Source organism: Tripterygium wilfordii, chromosome 21 (genome assembly GCF_013401445.1).
Source record: "Tripterygium wilfordii isolate XIE 37 chromosome 21, ASM1340144v1, whole genome shotgun sequence".
NCBI classification, from domain to species: domain Eukaryota; kingdom Viridiplantae; phylum Streptophyta; class Magnoliopsida; order Celastrales; family Celastraceae; genus Tripterygium; species Tripterygium wilfordii.
The window spans coordinates 13,531,245-13,549,928 of record NC_052252.1 but is presented as its reverse complement, the minus strand read 5'-3'; the positions used below and the strand labels follow the sequence as shown (position 1 = coordinate 13,549,928).

Here is an 18,684-nt window from a genome sequence, read left to right as displayed (position 1 = left end):
TTATCAATTTGTGTTAAAACCATAAAATCAATTTAATTTTTTTAATTAGTGATTATTGAGGAGAATTGAAATTAGAAATAATTAATATTCAGGCATTATGGGTATGACACTTGTATTTATCACATCTATACTACTTATTCGTGCACTTGCGCTTGCAGATATAAATTGAGTTTGAAATCGCTATATTTTTAATGGTCTAAAAAATCACATCAATTTATACTCATAAAGACCAACTTTTTTTCGGATATTCTCCTATATGTAGACGACATGTCATTGGAGGGAATCACTGCTTCCTCATACTTGTGGTTAAAGATTATATCCACTCTTGCGTCAAAATTAAGGATCCTGGACCTATGAAATATTTTCTTGGTCTTGAGGTCCATCGTTCCTCTCACGACATTGCCTTGTATCAACAGAAGTATGTTTGTGATTTATTAGTTGAAACAAGAATCATCAACTCCAAACCTCACAACTTCTCTATGGATCATCGCCTTCACCTCTCGACTTTAGATGATATTCTCTTGGACACTTATTGGCCCATATTTACTACAGTTCAGATGATACCTAATAAGTGTCCAAGATCTCACTCGTAGAATGAAAGCAGATGCCTTTCCAGAAGTCACCATTAAGTACTTGCACAGGCTGCATATGAACATCGTAATTGGTTAGTCTTATCATGTTACCAATTCATCCATCAAAAGGAAGGGAAAAAAATCTCTCGCTTTAACAATGGCACACTAGCATTAAAGGAATATTCCACTTGAAGACATGATTGAGTACCATACAATAGTTAGAGCCCAAACCTTCCACAACATATGGACGAAAGAAGAATATCTCTATCACTAGTACTAGATGCGTCATTTGTTGCATTGAGAGAAGCTGAAAGTGGCATTGACGCCCATATTTGACTATATGGAATGCAAAAACGTGCTTCATATACCAACTGAAATATATCAACTAAACATCTAGTCCAATATTCAAGCAACTTGGCTGATCTACCCAGCATATCAGGCTATCAGCTGACATCTTCATCCATGTTCCACATCCAACATGGGCAACCATGACGATCACTGAGCCGGAAATAATAGTTTTAGATCCCTTGTCTTCAGCATTTGATTTACAGGACGTGTCCTCCTACCAGTTTGGGCAACCCATAACTCCCAGTACAATCTCTCCTTCAACTATAACAGCCAAACCTACCTGGAAATCTTAGGTATGCCTCTAACCAATAGGAATTCCAAGAAACCAACCTACCCAGCATAACCATCATTGCATGTAGAATGCTATCAAAAATCTTTGCTTTAGACACAAGTGATTTTACTTTAACTTTCATCTTCCTTGGCAAGATATTTGTTGTCGGTATAATCATAATTGTAAACTCCAAAATAGTGGTGCCTTATATTTCATCTAAGCATTGCATGACATACGAGGAATGCTCAAAGAGAAAACATGATCACAAAAATCAACGAAGATCTACACTCTAAAGATGCTTATTGAACAATATATTGATGATGAACTATGATGGAATACTTGTTATGCATGCAATATTCAAAATTCACATTTGAGCTTAAGATAATTTTTTTTAATGAAATTACCATTTTACTTTAGTATTAAACAGTGTAATCATTCCATCAAGTTAATCTGCATTAAACCACTCATTGAATAAACTCGAAAAGGCCATGTGATGCTATTTCACATTTTAACCCTTTGCTAAAGTAACTCTACCTTCAATACTTCAGTAAAATTGTAAATCTTCACATATTTCGTGAGGTGATACATTAGCAGTATTAGAATAGAATCTATGAATTAGATATAGAGATAATTATCTCCATAATACCCATAAGGCAAGTCAATCAGGTTTGCCAACCTGGAAGTAGCCATTAAGTGAAATGCACCTAGTTTCTTCATCAAAGTACTTCATTTAGGAAAACGTTTACTAAGGAATCAAACAAAATAGATGGGATCAGAAAATAACCATATCACATATAAGGCTTCGTCTCCCTTAAGAAAACCTTTAGTCCCATCAGTTGGATCCAGCACCTGCATTGAGTTTAATGACTTATTGATCATTAACAGAGAACAAATCCAACTACAGCGCCTCACACAAGTTCAGTACACTACTACAAAAATTACCATAAGGAGGCAACAGCAGACAAAATCCATGGCATCTTTTCCAGAACAGAAGAGGGCTAAAATCAATCACATGTACAATAAGGTGTAAATTTCAGGTCATATGGATGTATAATTAATAACTGGTTATGCAAAATAATCCCAAACAGTTTGAAACAAAAATAAAATCCAATTTCCTTATAATCAAATGCTGATCAGAGATACACCTCCACCTACCCAATACGTAGGATTCTTCCCACCCCCTGTCAATTGTTTGCAGTACACCAGCTTTCATGAGAGGCTTGCCATTAATGTTTACTTTATCAGTTACAGCATTTACCACAGAATCCACCAAATTATTAGAACGTAAAAAAGCAGAGTCCTCTTCAGCCACCAAGGGAATGGGAGGGAACATTTTACCTAGTTCTATCGCCAAGTGCAGGAAAAGCAATGTGATAAGATATAACTTTCAAGCACCAAAGCAGCATTCACAAAATGTATCTTCATGGCTTAGTTAAACAAATGGTCGTGAATCACAACTTAGCTAAATACAATTAATTACATTACCCAAGCTGACCAAAGCTTGTACTCCAAAGTCTGGAACTGTGACTGGAATCTAGTCATTCTTTCAAGAATTCGTCCCCTAGCAAATCAAAGCTCTCAAATTTCTAAACCTAACGATATTTTATGGGGAAGAATCGCCTGTGCATAGGTGTACGAGAAGGATTGGGGCAAATGAATCAGATACTGGAGACTTAAGAAGCAGAATGTAGAAGATCCATGGAAGGCACGAAATGCAAACAATGGCTGCGGAGTTTTGAAATACGACGTAGCCGTGATGGGTTTCATTTTGACCAGTGGTTCTTTGGTGATTGATTTTCAGGGAAATGGACAAACGGCTTGTTCTAGGCCCAGATATTTCGACTCAGCCCAAGCATACTGTTATTGGACAATAGACGGGCTTAAAACATCACCAGAAACATTGGGCTTCAGTTAAGTCCATCAGCTTTCCTTCAAGCCGTAGTAGCTTGTACCGTTGTAGCTGTTGGGTCTAAATTTAACCTTACTAGCAAGTGTACTAGTCGGCGACTAGAGCACAATGATAAGCAATGGTCGATTCCACAGGGATAGAGTTATGTCTAATCCAAATGTATACTTGTATGCATGTATAGACAATGCAAACAAAAGTAAAGTTCAACTCAAGATTGTTTGGTTTGGTAATTAAACTAAAGACAAGCAAATAGTAAAGTGTCTTTGGTATTTTCCTGGAATAAGGATGCAAATTACGCTAATGCAAGCTATCACTAATGCGACTAATATGAATGAGATGAGTTAATGAATATGAGATGAACACCAAGGCTTCAGAATCTCCCTTGGGAAATGACTTGCAATGAAACAAATTCACACACATATTTCCTAATTCGGGCATAACGAATCCGTACCTAAATCGGTTTTAGCACACTTAAGCCAAATCTTCCTAAAATCGATTACTAGCCATCTTATTGGTCTAGGTCGGATATTCCTAAATACATTCTAGCCATCTTATTGGTCTAAACATGCATAGGAATTCATGAAGTTCTATGGAGATTAGGATTCATACAAATTGTCACCTAATTAAAGAGAGACACATTCATAATCAAGAGTTTCAAGAAGCATAATCTACTTGACATATTACCGTCTAAGCAAATTCTTCAAACAATTTCATCCAAAAGCCTAAAGTGTTGGCCAAACACAACAAGCATGAAGAAATTGCAATCAAACATAGAAACACAAGATTTATACCCAAATCAACTCATATATATATAAATCAAGTCATACACAAAGTCATTAAACCCAAGGCTTCATCCTAACCTTGGCAAAAGTAGTTTAGTTACACATAGAGAGAGAAAGACACAAAGAGAGAAGAGAGTGGCATGAATAAACCCCAAATATTGAGATAATCCAAGTTGGGTTGAAGAATTCCTCCTCCAAGCTCCAAGAATCCCTTTTCCCCTCTGTTTTCGCTCTCCTGAAAGTCTATTCGAAGTCCAAAAGTTCTGTGCGGCTAGGGCAAATCGCGATTTAAAACTTGCCCAAAAGCTGTTTTATGCGCCTAGGCGTGTTGAATTCACGCCTAGGCGTACGCCTAGGCGCAATCCTAGGCGTACGCCTAGGCGCAATCCTAGGCGTGGTACATACTTTAAGTTATCTTCACGTCAATGCTCGCTGGACTGGGCGGAAAAAAATGATTCTGGGCGTGACAAATAGTGCGCCTAGGCGCACGCCTAGGCACACTTCTTCACCAAAATCTCCAACTCTGCCCTAGGAATCTTCAAATGATCATAACTTCTCCATATGATCTCTGATTTGCATGATTTTAGAGGCTACGAAAAGCTTGAGATGTCTAGTTTCCAATGCCTTTTATTTCACTTGATTCCAATAACGTGACAGAAAGTTATGACTATTTGAACACAAGAAGGTCGGTGGACATTTTCTTCAATTCAGCCCCTTTTCCGTCGCTTTTCATCCAAACCGCAATCAACCTATCAAAATACAAATTAACACATAAATACACTCATTATTTATCAAAAAGATGCTTAAGAGGGGGAGATTTCTACCAAAAATAATAGGTATTATCATACCTATCAGTAGCCTGGCAGTTAGTTAGATGTGGAGGGAATGTTCAGTTTGTAGTGAATTCTTCAGTAGAGCAAATTATTTAAAAACATGACTCATCCGCTTTTTGTTCTAATCTGTTGCATAAAAAAGAGTTAATTAGCAATAGGTCACTCAAATCAAACTTTTATTTCAATAAGTCCAGTTTGAGTTTTCTTATCCCACAAGGATCCATAAGTGAATAAGATTTTTTCCATTAAGGAAAAAATATTTAAAAGTCCTTTTTTATTAATCATACTATCCTCAACTACAGGTTCAAAGTTTATGAATCGGAGCTGTATTTTTTGATATCAGTGTGTTCAACGTCAGTGTATTCGGACAATAATAACAAACTCGTTTCAACTCTGATTGAGATGATTTTCACAGTGTTCAAAAGAAAACTCAAATATCCACATATTCGTGTCTAATACATATTTGGAGATTCGAATATTTTATAGGTCAAATCAAGGATCAAAATTTGCACTAAATAAACATGCAATGCAGATAAATAAACATGCATTGCTGATAAATATACACACAGTGCAGATAAATAAACACGCAGTGCAGATAAATAATATACAGTTAAGATAAATAAACATGCAATGCAGATAAATAAACATGCACTGCTCATAAATATACATGTAGTGCAGATGAATTAAATTCATATGCAGTGCAGATAAATTCATATGCATTGGTGCAGATAAATTCATTGCAATGCAGATAAATTAAATTTACATGCGATATGTTTTTTCATCTCAAAATATATCAATAAGTGATCTTGTTTGAAAGAGTTTTTAACGCTGCTTGAGAATACGTAATTTCTTTCAAATTTCATCATGTATTTTGCGAGATAAATCATTTTGAAGTTTTGTTTAAAAAAGAGAAAGTCAAAATTGATGATATCATGCTTGTAGAGAAAATGCATGAGAGAGATGGGAGAGAAGTTCGCATGGTACATGTATAGAATTATGTAATTTTATTAAAAGAAAATGGGTATCTATGTCATTTAATCAATTATGTCTTTATAATTAATTTTTTTTGACTGTCCTTATTGGAACAAGTCTTCCTAATTGTGGATCTATTGATAATTGCCCCTAAAAATTTTATACTATGTACATTTCCCATTAATTACAAAAAAAAAGGTGTAATAAGATTTATTTCATGAAGGAAAAATTATTTAAAATATCTTTTTTATTGATCATACTACCCTCAATCATTGTTTTACTTCTAACAATTAAGTATCTTTTCTAACGTCAATGTGATTGGAAAGCCATAACTCACAATGATATCTTTCGAAAACAAAAAAAAAATGATCAAAAAGAGTATTGATTTAAATAAGAGAGCTTTATAGTTTTCTGCATTGGTTAATTGCATAAATATCATCATTGAAAATTTCAATTTTACTCATTCTACTCATGATAAATCATATTAAGTTTGTAAGAATGTTCATATGAAATTTTATAACAAATGAAGTTCATATGATCACTCTGTTGTAAATTAATGAATAAAACTCGAATATATAATGTATGAAGAAACAAAAGAGAGAGAAAAGACACAACATTTAATGAGATTCGACACAACTTGCCTACGCCTTCGGGCAAAGAAAAACGAAGAATTTCACTAATTTGAAGATGATTACAAAATATATGAGCTCTTGAACTAAGAACTAACCCAAATCTTTTTCTTTCGCTCTAGACGACACTCTCCCAATGTCTACAACTCAATACAACCCTCTCAAGTCGGCTCACACAAAAAATTCTACAAATAAAATCTATTTATAAGGACTATCCCTAGTACAGATATGCGATATCTGTCTAGACGGCTTGAGGAGTTGTTCGGATAGCTCCGCCAAGACAGCTCCATATGAGTCAAAAAAAATGACACCCTCAAACAAGAAATTTAAATCAATGGATTTTCAACCCATTTTTGTCACAACATGGTGTTCTACCCATTGTAATGAGCTCCAATAAACTAGCGAACCTCTTGATTGTTTGAAGGCAGAGGTCAGTGAGAGAGAGTGAGAGGGAAATTTAATTTTTTTTGATACAAGGGATATTCAGGATGGGGCAGGATTTCAACCCACACCCTAATAGATGGACTATCCTTTACATGCAATTACAATGTAATCAGTGCCCTACCGGTCAAACTGATTCAACCGTCTTTTTCTACTAAAGTTGGGCCAGGTTTAATGTTGGCCCATCTATGCTATCACTCACACTCCACACGAGTTGATGGGCCTGACCTTGGACGCCTTTTACTAGTGAAGGCTAGTCGCTAGTTGTTGCTTTTATAATACATATGCATTATCCACTTTATTGATTTTTCGTTGTGGGATTTTATCACTAGCTTTAAGAAGGGAAAATTTGTGATAAGTCTCTCACTTAAAAGTTTTATTTCAATAATGACCGCAAAATGTATTGTGTTCCATAAAATTCATATAGTTTAAAACACTATTTCATAAAGGACAAAAAGTTAAAATTTATGGTTTTATTGTCTAAAATATTCTTCTCTTCATCCTCAAATATGATACACGCCTCCTGCACGCAATTCTTTTATAACCTCCGTTGGAAGCTTCGTTTATGCCCCTCATGGCTTATTCAATAGTTCTATGAAATTTTTTGTGATTTTTCATTCTGATTTTTGTTGTATTCGAATTAGATATGTTCATATTCACCACGTGGCTTGTAGGTACTATTGTTTTTTTATTTGTCATCACATGACCACATCATTATTTTCGACAGGTTCTATGGTGATTTTTGTAGTTTTTTGTTCTTTTAATGATGTATTCGAAACTGGGTTCTACAACTGGTGTGTTATCTATTTCGATTAATTTGATATATGTCATAATGTACTATGTATTGCTAAATGTTATATGTCTTGTTAAAATGTTATATGTTCGTCTTTAACGAAATGTTATCTGTTGGAAGATCCAAAATTGATATAACATATCAGAACATATCCAAAATAGATAACATATCAGAACAAATATAATATCAACATATCCGAAACGAATATAAATATCTGTAGATTGTAGATCCAGTTTCAAAAAAAAGAGCACAAAAAAAATAATAAAGCATCAAAGGTGATGGCCTTGGTCTATGGAGTTGATTGAGGTGTTGAAGTTCGTTGACGTTGGCCATATTGGAGGGATCTAACTCTTTTCCAAGCGGTGATCATGATTTCAAGAAAAAATTTTAGCGACTCAAGTGATAATCGATGGTCGATAATAACGGGGCTTTGGTCGGGCTAACCGATAGCTTTATTTCGGTGGGTCGTTCATCGAAAACAATGGTTGAACGGTCAACTTCCATCCGTCGACGTCAAGGAAGAATAAGAGGGAGAAAATAAGGAGGAGGAAACATGTTTTTAATATCCAGAGGACATTTTGATAAATTTATAAATTTTGTTTTTTTTCCTAAAATTTTTTTAGAGTTATCTATGTTGAAATACAATTTTTAATGTTTGTCCTTATATGTAAAAAAAACTCTTTCAAGAAACAACAAAGATGAAAGAACAATAAAATAAAAAATAATAATAATAAAAGCTTTTCACAATTGGGCCCAGTTTTTTTACCGATTTCCCTTCTTCGCGCAGCTTCCATTTCCCTTCTTCGCCCAGTTTTTTTACCGACTTCATATCATATAAAAATTTTATAATTGTTATTGGAATAAGATATGTGATCATACTTGTTTTATTATTTAAATCAATTAGATTATTTAATGTACAATGTGGTGGGACTCTTGGGCCACCATATATATGGCAATGAGGCTATGTATTATATAATAAATATGTATTTGTGTCTATAGTTGTGTACACAAATATAATGTGCAGTTTAACCCTTGATCTTTCGAAACAACTCGTTATAAGTTAGAATTTTTTTAAAAAACTATTGTGAGTTCTGAAAACACTGCATGCTAAATCCTTGCCGTTGAATCAAATGCTCGTTTGTAGGGAGAGTTTTAATGCAAGAGAGAAGAGAGACAAGTCAAAAGGATTCGGTGCCGTCCTCTGTTTCTCACATATGCGACGTATCCCCTAGCCTTGGAGAAATTATGTCAAGTCCAAATATTCTTATTCAATTAAAAAAAATTATTAATTAATAATTAAGTCCTTGGAGAAATTATGTCAAGCAAAAAGGATTCTCTATAAAACCCACACAAATCCACTTCAAACTCAATTCTAATTAGTTTCTGCTTCTTGGATACTTTTTTTTTTTTTTTTGATTAGGGAACCCCCTCCAGACACGTCTTGCGAGCTTTGCTCTACACGACGGCCCACAAGAGTAAACCCTAACCCAGCCCGCCACCCCACTAGACGGTCTGGGCTTTAAGTCAAGGCCGAGGCCCAGGTGGGATATAACTCCAGTGGACTAGCATGCTAGCGCTTCGTTCCCCGTTGGAATCGAACCCCTTCCCTCCACATGCACGCGCGAGCACGCACAGTTGAGTGTGGAGACCGAGTGATCGACCAACCAGGCTATACCACTTTCGTTTGCTTCTTGGATACTACTAAATCATCAACTCTTTCATATCTTTCTTGTATCTGTCATTCAAAATTGTATTTCGAACAATGGAGGAGATCTTTGCAAAACAATTGTCACGAACTGATATTGATTATAGATTGACATTTCCCACATCTTCTTTGCGAGAGTTCCCAATTCGTGCAGGAAGGAATGCAACTACTTTTCAAGCTACTAACACTTCCTATTCAGAGTGGCGATTCAAACTCTCTATTAGAAGAAATGATCGAAATGGTCCTAAGCCAGTGCTCTCTGGGGATTGGCTTCGATTTGTTCGCGTCAAAGGACTCAAAGAAGATGATAGGATCATTCTTTACAGGTATATTGGAGTTAATGGAGTTCAATATAGAATCAAAGCAGAGAGAAAAATATTTAGAGCTTGGGTCAATGTGATGTGAAATATCAAACTTGTCGTCTTAATTAGTTTATGTTGGTGACAGCTAATAATAGAATTGGGTGTGTAGTCTGTAAACCCAAAGTTTGCAACTATGACTGGAGTCTGGTCAAGAATTCTTTTCAAGATTCGTCCCCTAGCAGAAAATGGGGATGATTTAACCTGCAAATCACACGTAAAGGAATCATAAACAACGAAGGAACAGTTAAAGTAAGAACAAAAAAATGAACGCCAATTGCAATTATTCTAAATAATTTTGGGAACCACAAATTTAGTATATGAACTACATCTCTCTCCATCGCGTCCACACTCCACAGCAGCTTCAAGCTCTCTGTGATACTTGGCTTTCTGATTTGGAAATGGAAGACTCGATCAGAAAACTCACCTAGTAAATCAAAACCCTCAAATATCTAAACCTAACGTGATATTGACTGGTATTGGAGAATCGAGTGGAGAGACCTTACGGGGAAGAATCGCCTGCGCATGGGTGTACGAGAAGGATTGGGGCAAATCAATTGGATACTGGAGACTTGAGTAGCAGAATGTAGAAGATCCATGCAAGCAAGACGTTCAAACTACGGCGACAGAGTTTTGAAATAGGACGTAGCCGTAACCCCCGATGATGGCGGCCATTGGGTAGTTACCGTTCGGTTTGTGATGCCAACGGTCGTTTTGAGATGGTGGTTCTTGCCGTCTTGGTGATTGACCTTCAGGGAAATGGACAAACGGCTTGTTTTAGGCCCAGATCTAGCTGTCGGCACAGCCCAAGCATACTATTATTGGGGCTGGCAATAGATGGAAACTATGGGCCTAAAACAAGGCTGAAAATATTGGGCTTCAGCTAAGCCTATCGGCATTCCTTCAAGACGTAGACGTATTAACCTGTAGTAGCCTCGAAGTTACTCAGATGTGGGAGTGGGATTAATATTGACTTATTATCTTTCGGTTTCAAGAATATTTATATGATCATATTTAATCGTCAAGGAAATCCATACAAATAAATGTTCATTTTGTCTTCAAGAGAGCAAAACCATAGAATGGAAAGGGTAATAAAATCCTACCACGTATATATGTGTATACAGTATATATGTATATGTATATATATGTATGTAAGAATTATTTTATGTGGACACTCACAAATTATATTAACTAGTGCTTCCTTTTTGAAGATGTAAATGAATAAATCATTTTTTCAATCTCACATGTTTCAAATCAATAATAAAATTAAGATCCATAAATTAATATAATTTACGGGTATCCACCTACCTATTGTCCTTATCACCTCATCGCAATCTTATCTTATGCAACTGACACCTTTCACTCTCCCATAATATCCGACCCCACTGCCCGCACTAGTCTCCTACAACCTCCAATGAAATACAGCCATCATAGCCGGTTGTTTCTCTGTAACCGGAATCTCTCTTCTTTTCCATATATAACCCAGTGCCTCCACAAACTCTCATTCCAGAAACCTAGAAATCCATCCAATTTTTCATATCTCAATACCAATCTCTCATTGAAATCACTCTCTGTTTGTTTGTTTATGAGAGGTGTATGAGATTGAGGTACGGATTCAGGGTTTTACAGCAGGCGCCGATGTGGGTGATACAGGGAATGAAAGATCAGGCCTCAAAGGGTGATTCAACCGTCAAGTCTGCCTTTTCTTCTGCTTCTTTAAAGCAGACTAGGTTTTTATCTGGTGCTGTTAATTTCAAGGCCCTTACGAATGAGAAGCTGAAGCAAGCAGAGGAGTCTCTCCGGACAATCATGTATTTGAGCTGTTGGGGTCCTAACTAGGCCATAAGCGGCTGTTTTGTAGATAAACTAGTCATATTTGTTGGACCTATGGTCCTATATGTCTAATTTTGATGATATTAAATCATTTATAAATGATAATGAAACATTAAAGCAATATTTGATTTATATGAATTGAATTTAAATGACTATATATTTTTGAGATAGTGCTGGAAATTAAGTTTTGAAAACAAACATACATGGACTAAGTTAGAGCATCAATTTTCCAATTATCATATCTTAACCAACTTAGGTCCAAATGACTTGAAACTTGAACTACATGTACATGAAGGTTTAATATATGTTCTAGGACTATAATCATGAGAAATTAAGTGCATCACATATATATTTGGTCATATGCTTAAATTCCGCCAAACTAGGTTTTACCTAATTTTGTGCATATGTGTTCTTTGTGAACGTGGTGAACCAAATGAACTCCGATTTAAATGAAATTTCGTGTGCATCTTAGTTTCATCACTATGAACATATTTGATTTAGTAAAGTTCAAGAGAAAATGTCATTTACACTGAGTTTGCAAAATGACTTTGAATTTACACTTAGAATTTATCGGTTTCACTATTAGTGATCTAATTGCTTGGTTGAGTGACCAAACGATTTCCGATTGTTATGAAATTTTACATGGAGATTCTAATACATATAAAATGATTTATCATGCAGTAATATGAATTTTCTGGGTTGTTTTTCTAATGTAATTAACCTATGCGCTCTATATGAAGCTCTTTGAGCTTACATGCAATTGGGGAGTTCTACCTCCTATTTCCTTGTAGGTTAATCATCATTGTGGTCTCATATGGCTCAGAATTCAGTATGTTCAAGAGTGGTCGAAGTCCTGTTTCTAGGAATGAGCTTGGAGCTCTAGGAAACTATGAAAAATCCTATATTTGCCAACTTTCCACTAAGGCATTTAATCAAGTTGAATGAATCCAACATTGAGGCTATTGGTTGTGGTCTTCATGGAGATACAACTCTTTTCAAACATGTGGGACAAACCTTGTCCTCTCTATCATTAGTGATATATTCTTGTTTGACATTTTCACTCAAGACATGTGCTACCAAGAAAGTTAGGTTGGTGCAATCAAACAAGATCCTTGACTAAGAGATCACTTTTGAAGTCTTTGATTCAAAATGAAGGGACAAGATGGCATAGTACAATCTACATCCATGGTTGAGAATTAAAGAGAGTTTGAATGGTCAAGATTTGAAGACATACATTGATCAAATGGTTGTGCATAAGACAACTTTCTTGCTTGCAATTTTTGACTTAAAAAAGGAGCATGTGCAACGTCTATATGCTCTATGGTGGAGATTTGTTTGCTCAAATCATCAATGACCAAGATTAGGAGCTGCAATGGATGGTAGAGATCAACTCTTGAAGTTTGATCCAATGGCTGCAAGCATAGGAGAGAATTGCCTTTAAAAGAGGATCTTCCCATTCATACAACTTGGAGAAGCATTTGCAATCTAGAGAGAACTTTGTTCAAAGCTTTCAAGCATTCAAGCATCCATTGTCTACTAAAATCCCAGCTTCTTCTTGAGCCACTACTCAAGGCCTTCTCACCATTTTGCTGCTGCAAAGAGAGGGTGCTTTCACTTAAGCTCAAGGTGTTATTTCTCCCAAAATCACCTCACCTTACCTACTTGAAAATCCTACCCGTGAGTGTGTGATTGTTGTTATTGAAAGTTCTTCACTTAAATAGCTTAGTGCTAGCTGTGAGAACCTTGGCTAAAAAAAACCCATTGAGAAAGTCCCTTTGTTAGGGCATATTGCAAACATTGAAGTTTGAGGGAGTTCTTAGAAACCCTTGGTCGTAAAGTTTGAAGATTGTCTTGAAATCTTCAGTTTTAAGGGTGACCTAAAAATCCTTGTGAGTTTTGTGGAGCTCTTGAGAAAACCACATCCTTAGTGGAGGTTGAAAATCCTAGGTTGGTGAACCTAGGTAGTAGACGTAGGAGAAGGGTCTCCGAACTACTATAAATCGTTGTGTCAATTTTTGTTGATTGCATTGTTTGCTTGTTGATTGACTAAGTGTTTAATTGTTTCCTAAACTATTTTGGTCATTGCAAGACCTTGCATTAAAACTGATTTTCTGCCCTTGTGTGTTGATCATTTGCTTGAGGTTGTTAATTGCATTAGTGGAGGTTTCTCTAAATCATTAGGACAAGTGTTTTGAATTGCAGAATTTTCTGAAACCTAATCTGTCCGTGAATAGCAGACTGCCTTACACTTTGAATTTTGATCTGAAATTTTGATATAGTATTTATTAAGGTGTTGTGACATTGCATATAAAATTTCGTTGCATTTCAACATCATTTGATAGGTGAAATCTGAGTTGAAAAATCTATGTGCTACTTGTTAATTGTCATTAATTTGTTTAAATTGAAAAAGGGATTCCAATTGGAATTTGGGGACACAATTCACCCCCCCCCAATTACATATGCAAGTAAGTCTAGAAAACATCTCCCTAATGCTCTCACCCTTCTTCATTCTAAAGGTCTTAAACTCGGTGACTAGCATGTTTATCTTAGAGTCTTTCACTTGACTTGTTCCTTCATGCTTCAATTCTAACATATCCCAAATCTCCTTTGCACTCTTACATTGAGCTATGTAATCAAACTCACTCCTAATAAGTGCAATGTGCAAAGTCTTTCATACCAAGCTCTAGGAGCTTGTTTTAAACCATATAAAGCCTTGTCTAGTTTGTAAACATGGTTTGGAAATTTCTTACTTTCAACACTTTGCACATTGCACTTATTAGGAGTGAGTTTGATTACATAGCTCAATGTAAGAGTGCAAAGGAGATTTGGGATATGTTAGAATTGAAGCATGAAGGAACAAGTCAAGTGAAAGACTCTAAGATAAACATGCTAGTCACCGAGTTTAAGACCTTTAGAATGAAGAAGGGTGAGAGCATTAGGGAGATGTTTTCTAGACTTACTTGCATATGTAATTGGGGGGGGGTGAATTGTGTCCCCAAATTCCAATTGGAATCCCTTTTTCAATTTAAACAAATTAATGACAATTAACAAGTAGCACATAGATTTTTCAACTCAGATTTCACCTATCAAATGATGTTGAAATGCAACGAAATTTTATATGCAATGTCACAACACCTTAATAAATACTATATCAAAATTTCAGATCAAAATTCAAAGTGTAAGGCAGTCTGCTATTCACGGACAGATTAGGTTTCAGAAAATTCTGCAATTCAAAACACTTGTCCTAATGATTTAGAGAAACCTCCACTAATGCAATTAACAACCTCAAGCAAATGATCAACACACAAGGGCAGAAAATCAGTTTTAATGCAAGGTCTTGCAATGACCAAAATAGTTTAGGAAACAATTAAACACTTAGTCAATCAACAAGCAAACAATGCAATCAACAAAAATTGACACAACGATTTATAGTAGTTCGGAGACCCTTCTCCTACGTCTACTACCTAGGTTCACCAACCTAGGATTTTCAACCTCCACTAAGGATGTGGTTTTCTCAAGAGCTCCACAAAACTCACAAGGGTTTTTAGGTCACCCTTAAAACTGAAGATTTCAAGACAATCTTCAAACTTTACAACCAAGGGTTTCTAAGAACTCCCTCAAACTTCAATGTTTGCAATATGCCCTAACAAAGGGACTTTCTCAATGGGTTTTTTTTAGCCAAGGTTCTCACAGATAGCACTAAGCTATTTAAGTGAAGAACTTTCAATAACAACAATCACACACTCACGGGTAGGATTTTCAAGTAGGTAAGGTGAGGTGATTTTGGGAGAAATAACACCTTGAGCTTAAGTGAAAGTACCCTCTCTTTGCAGCAGCAAAATGGTGAGAAGGCCTTGAGTAGTGGCTCAAGAAGAAGCTGGGATTTTAGTAGACAATGGATGCTTGAATGCTTGAAAGCTTTGAACAAAGTTCTCTCTAGATTGCAAATGCTTCTCCAAGTTGTATGAAAGGGAAGAACCTCTTTTAAAGGCAATTCTCTCCTATGCTTGCAGCCATTGGATCAAACTTCAAGAGTTGATCTCTACCATCCATTGCAGCTCCTAATATTGGTCATTGATGATTTGAGCAAACAAATCTCCACCATAGAGCATATAGACGTTGCACATGCTCCTTTTTTAAGTCCAAAATTGCAAGCAAGAAAGTTGTCTTATGCACAACCATTTGATCAATGTATGTCTTCAAATCTTGACCATTCAAACTCTCTTTAATTCTCAACCATGGATGTAGATTGTACTATGCCATCTTGTCCCTTCATTTTGAATCAAAGACTTCAAAAGTGATCTCTTAGTCAAGGATCTTGTTTGATTGCACCAACCTAACTTTCTTGGTAGCACATGTCTTGAGTGAAAATGTCAAACAAGAATATATCACTAATGATAGAGAGGACAAGGTTTGTCCCACATGTTTGAAAAGAGTTGTATCTCCATGAAGACGACAACCAATAGCCTCAATGTTGGATTCATTCAACTTGATTAAATGCCTTAGTGGAAAGTTGACAAATATAAGATTTTTCATAGTTTCCTAGAGCTCCAAGCTCATTCTTAGAAACAGGACTTCGACCACTCTTGAACATACTGAATTCTGAGCCATATGAGACCACAATGATGATTAACCTACAAGGAAATAGGAGGTAGAACTCCCCAATTACATGTAAGCTCAAAGAGCTTCATATAGAGCGCATAGGTTAATTACATTAGAAAAACAACCCAGAAAATTCATATTACTGCATGATAAATCATTTTATATGTATTAGAATGTCCATGTAAAATTTCATAACAATCGGAAATTGTTTGGTCACTCAACCAAGCAATTAGATCACTAATAGTGAAACCGATAAATTCTAAGTGTAATTCATAGTCATTTTGCAAACTCAGTGTAAATGACCTTTTCTCTTGAACTTTACTAAATCAAATATGTTCATAGTGATGAAACTAAGATGCACACGAAATTTCATTTAAATCGGAGTTCATTTGGTTCACCACGTTCACAAAGAACACATATGCACAAAATTAGGTAAAACCTAGTTTTGGCGGAATTTAAGCATATGACCAAATATATATGTGATGCACTTAATTTCTCATGATTATAGTCCTAGAACATATATTAAACCTTCATGTGCATGTGGTTCTAGTTTCAAGTCATTTGGACCTAAGTTGGTTAAGATATGATAATTGGAAAATTGATGCTCTAACTTAGTCCATGTATGTTTGTTCTCAAAACTTAATTTCCAGCACTATCTCAAAAATATATAATCATTTAAATTCAATTCATATAAATCAAATATTGCTTTAATGTTTCATTATCATTTATAAATGATTTAATATCATCAAAATTAGACATATAGGACCATAGGTCCAACAATATTAAGGACTTGTTTTATTTTGTCTCGTTTATTTTCTGTTAATCTGTAAAGGGGTGTATGTACATATTGTTCTTGTTCATATACATATGTGGAAACTGGAATATATTTGAAGTCTCTGTAGATTCAGTTCAGAACCAAATACAATTTTTTAATGTAATTGAGCTGATAATCAGAGACCCATTTATGATTCATAATTTATTGAAGGTGTAACACAGTAATTTATTCAAATTAATGGGAAAGGACTCCAATTGATCGTTACAGAATTAACAGTACAATTTACAAATGCAATGCACTCCACACAATGGACAGATAGTAACAAATACAACTGATTGTGTATGCTCCAACTCCTGGACCCAGTATGCTAATCCAAAATCCTATCTCCCATCTCCACCACACAAGTAGGCCCTTAATGAGAATCGATAAGCCCTCACTTTTGGTTGCTCTTTTTTGAGGAAAGACGAAGAAGAAGAAGAAGACAACCTGATATTTGAATATGATTTCAGTCAAAATTCTAAATAGCTATTATCAATCACCATTTCTCTCCAATTCTTCTTCCAATTTTCAAACAAGGGTACAAACAGAAAATAAATCCAGATTTGCACCAATTAAAGTGATTGATGGACGAAAACTGCGAGTGACAGGATGTAGTGAACAAGGAGGAGAAAAGAAGAAGAATGAAAAGCAAACTTTTTTGACTCTAGAAGAAGCTGGTTTGGTAGAAATATCCGGTCTGAGCACTCATGAGAAGTTTCTGTGCCGTTTAACGGTATTAACATCTCGCTAGCTCTCTCTTAAAACACTTATTGTGATTTGCTAGACTTAGACCTAAATGAATGCTAATATCTAATTTTGGTTTGGTATTTATTCAGATATCGTCTCTGAACCTATTAAGAGTGATATCAAAGCAAGAAAGGGGTGCGATTGAGGAGCTAAATGCAGGGAGGATATGCGATTGGTTCATGAAGGACAAGCTTAAAAGGGAACAGAACATGGAGTCTGCAGTCCTTCAATGGGATGATTCCGATTTCCCTTTTTGACTTTATTTTTTAGTTTCGCCTTATGCTTCTGAATCACTAGGTATGGGAATTGAACCAATCCAGGCTGTTTTTTGTTCTGCTAAATTATCACAGAGATTGTCCTGTTAATCACAATGTCGTCTTTCTTGGGTAGAGGCCTTATGCGAATTTTGTCCTCTTTTTTTGTTTGATTACTGCACTCGTCTTTTTTCTCCCCTCTCTATTAAAGATTCCCTTAAAGTCAATTAAATACTATTTGTTTTCAAAGAACTAATCCATCATGTTCAATCAAACTGTTAATTGATGTTAAAGTTCAGGGAATTCATGTTTTCGAGGTTCAATATTTTGTCTTAAGCTTTTTGTCCATTTAATAGTTAAAACCAGACCAGAACTCGGATGGTGAGCATTATATACACTCCAAATTTTACTAGGTAACTTCAGCTAAAATTATAATATTAACAAGTACACCATTTTTTTTATGTTTTGCACTCCTCTTCTTCATCCTCTGCTAGGATTTATTCAAAGAAACCAGACACCAAATCAATTTCTTCTTCGAAAAAAACATCATGCTCTCCTCAAAAACTTTGAAGACCATGTTGCTTCATCACCTGCCTTGAATGGTTGTGCTTTGAGAACTTGGACCTGCTCAGTGGTCGGCTACCTAATGCAAAACAAGCAGTAGGAGTCTTAGCAATTGTACTGAACTGCGACTACTTGCTCTACTGATCTGTCATGCTATCACTTGCTACGTGTTTTTCTATCCGCGTGTCAAATGAACTAGGTGCTAATCAAGTAGTCCTTGCTTACCAGTCAGCATATGTATCTCTGCGACCTTGGG

General features: G+C 35.7%; 1 protein-coding gene and 1 pseudogene across 1 annotated transcript; one reads left to right on the top strand and one right to left on the bottom strand.

Moving 5' to 3' along the window:
• Positions 1 to 506: 506 nt before the first annotated feature.
• LOC119987954 lies at positions 507 to 8,054 on the bottom strand (annotated as a pseudogene).
• A 9,181-nt stretch (positions 8,055 to 17,235) lies between these two features.
• On the top strand, positions 17,236 to 17,971 carry LOC119987644. The gene is made up of 2 exons (XM_038832559.1): positions 17,236 to 17,596; positions 17,700 to 17,971. Exons 1-2 carry the CDS (start codon positions 17,324 to 17,326, stop codon positions 17,865 to 17,867), a joined length of 441 nt encoding a protein of 146 aa, XP_038688487.1. The 5' UTR covers positions 17,236 to 17,323; the 3' UTR covers positions 17,868 to 17,971.
• Positions 17,972 to 18,684: the final 713 nt, after the last annotated feature.

What these genes read in the sequence shown, in the direction of transcription:
- LOC119987644 (XM_038832559.1), top strand. Translation starts at nt 17,324, where the DNA reads ATGATTTCAGTCAAAATTCTAAATAGCTATTATCAATCACCATTTCTC. An exon ending in AGTTTCTGTGCCGTTTAACG is followed by an intron (nt 17,597 to 17,699) that starts GTATTAACATCT and finishes GTATTTATTCAG; the next exon opens with ATATCGTCTCTGAACCTATT.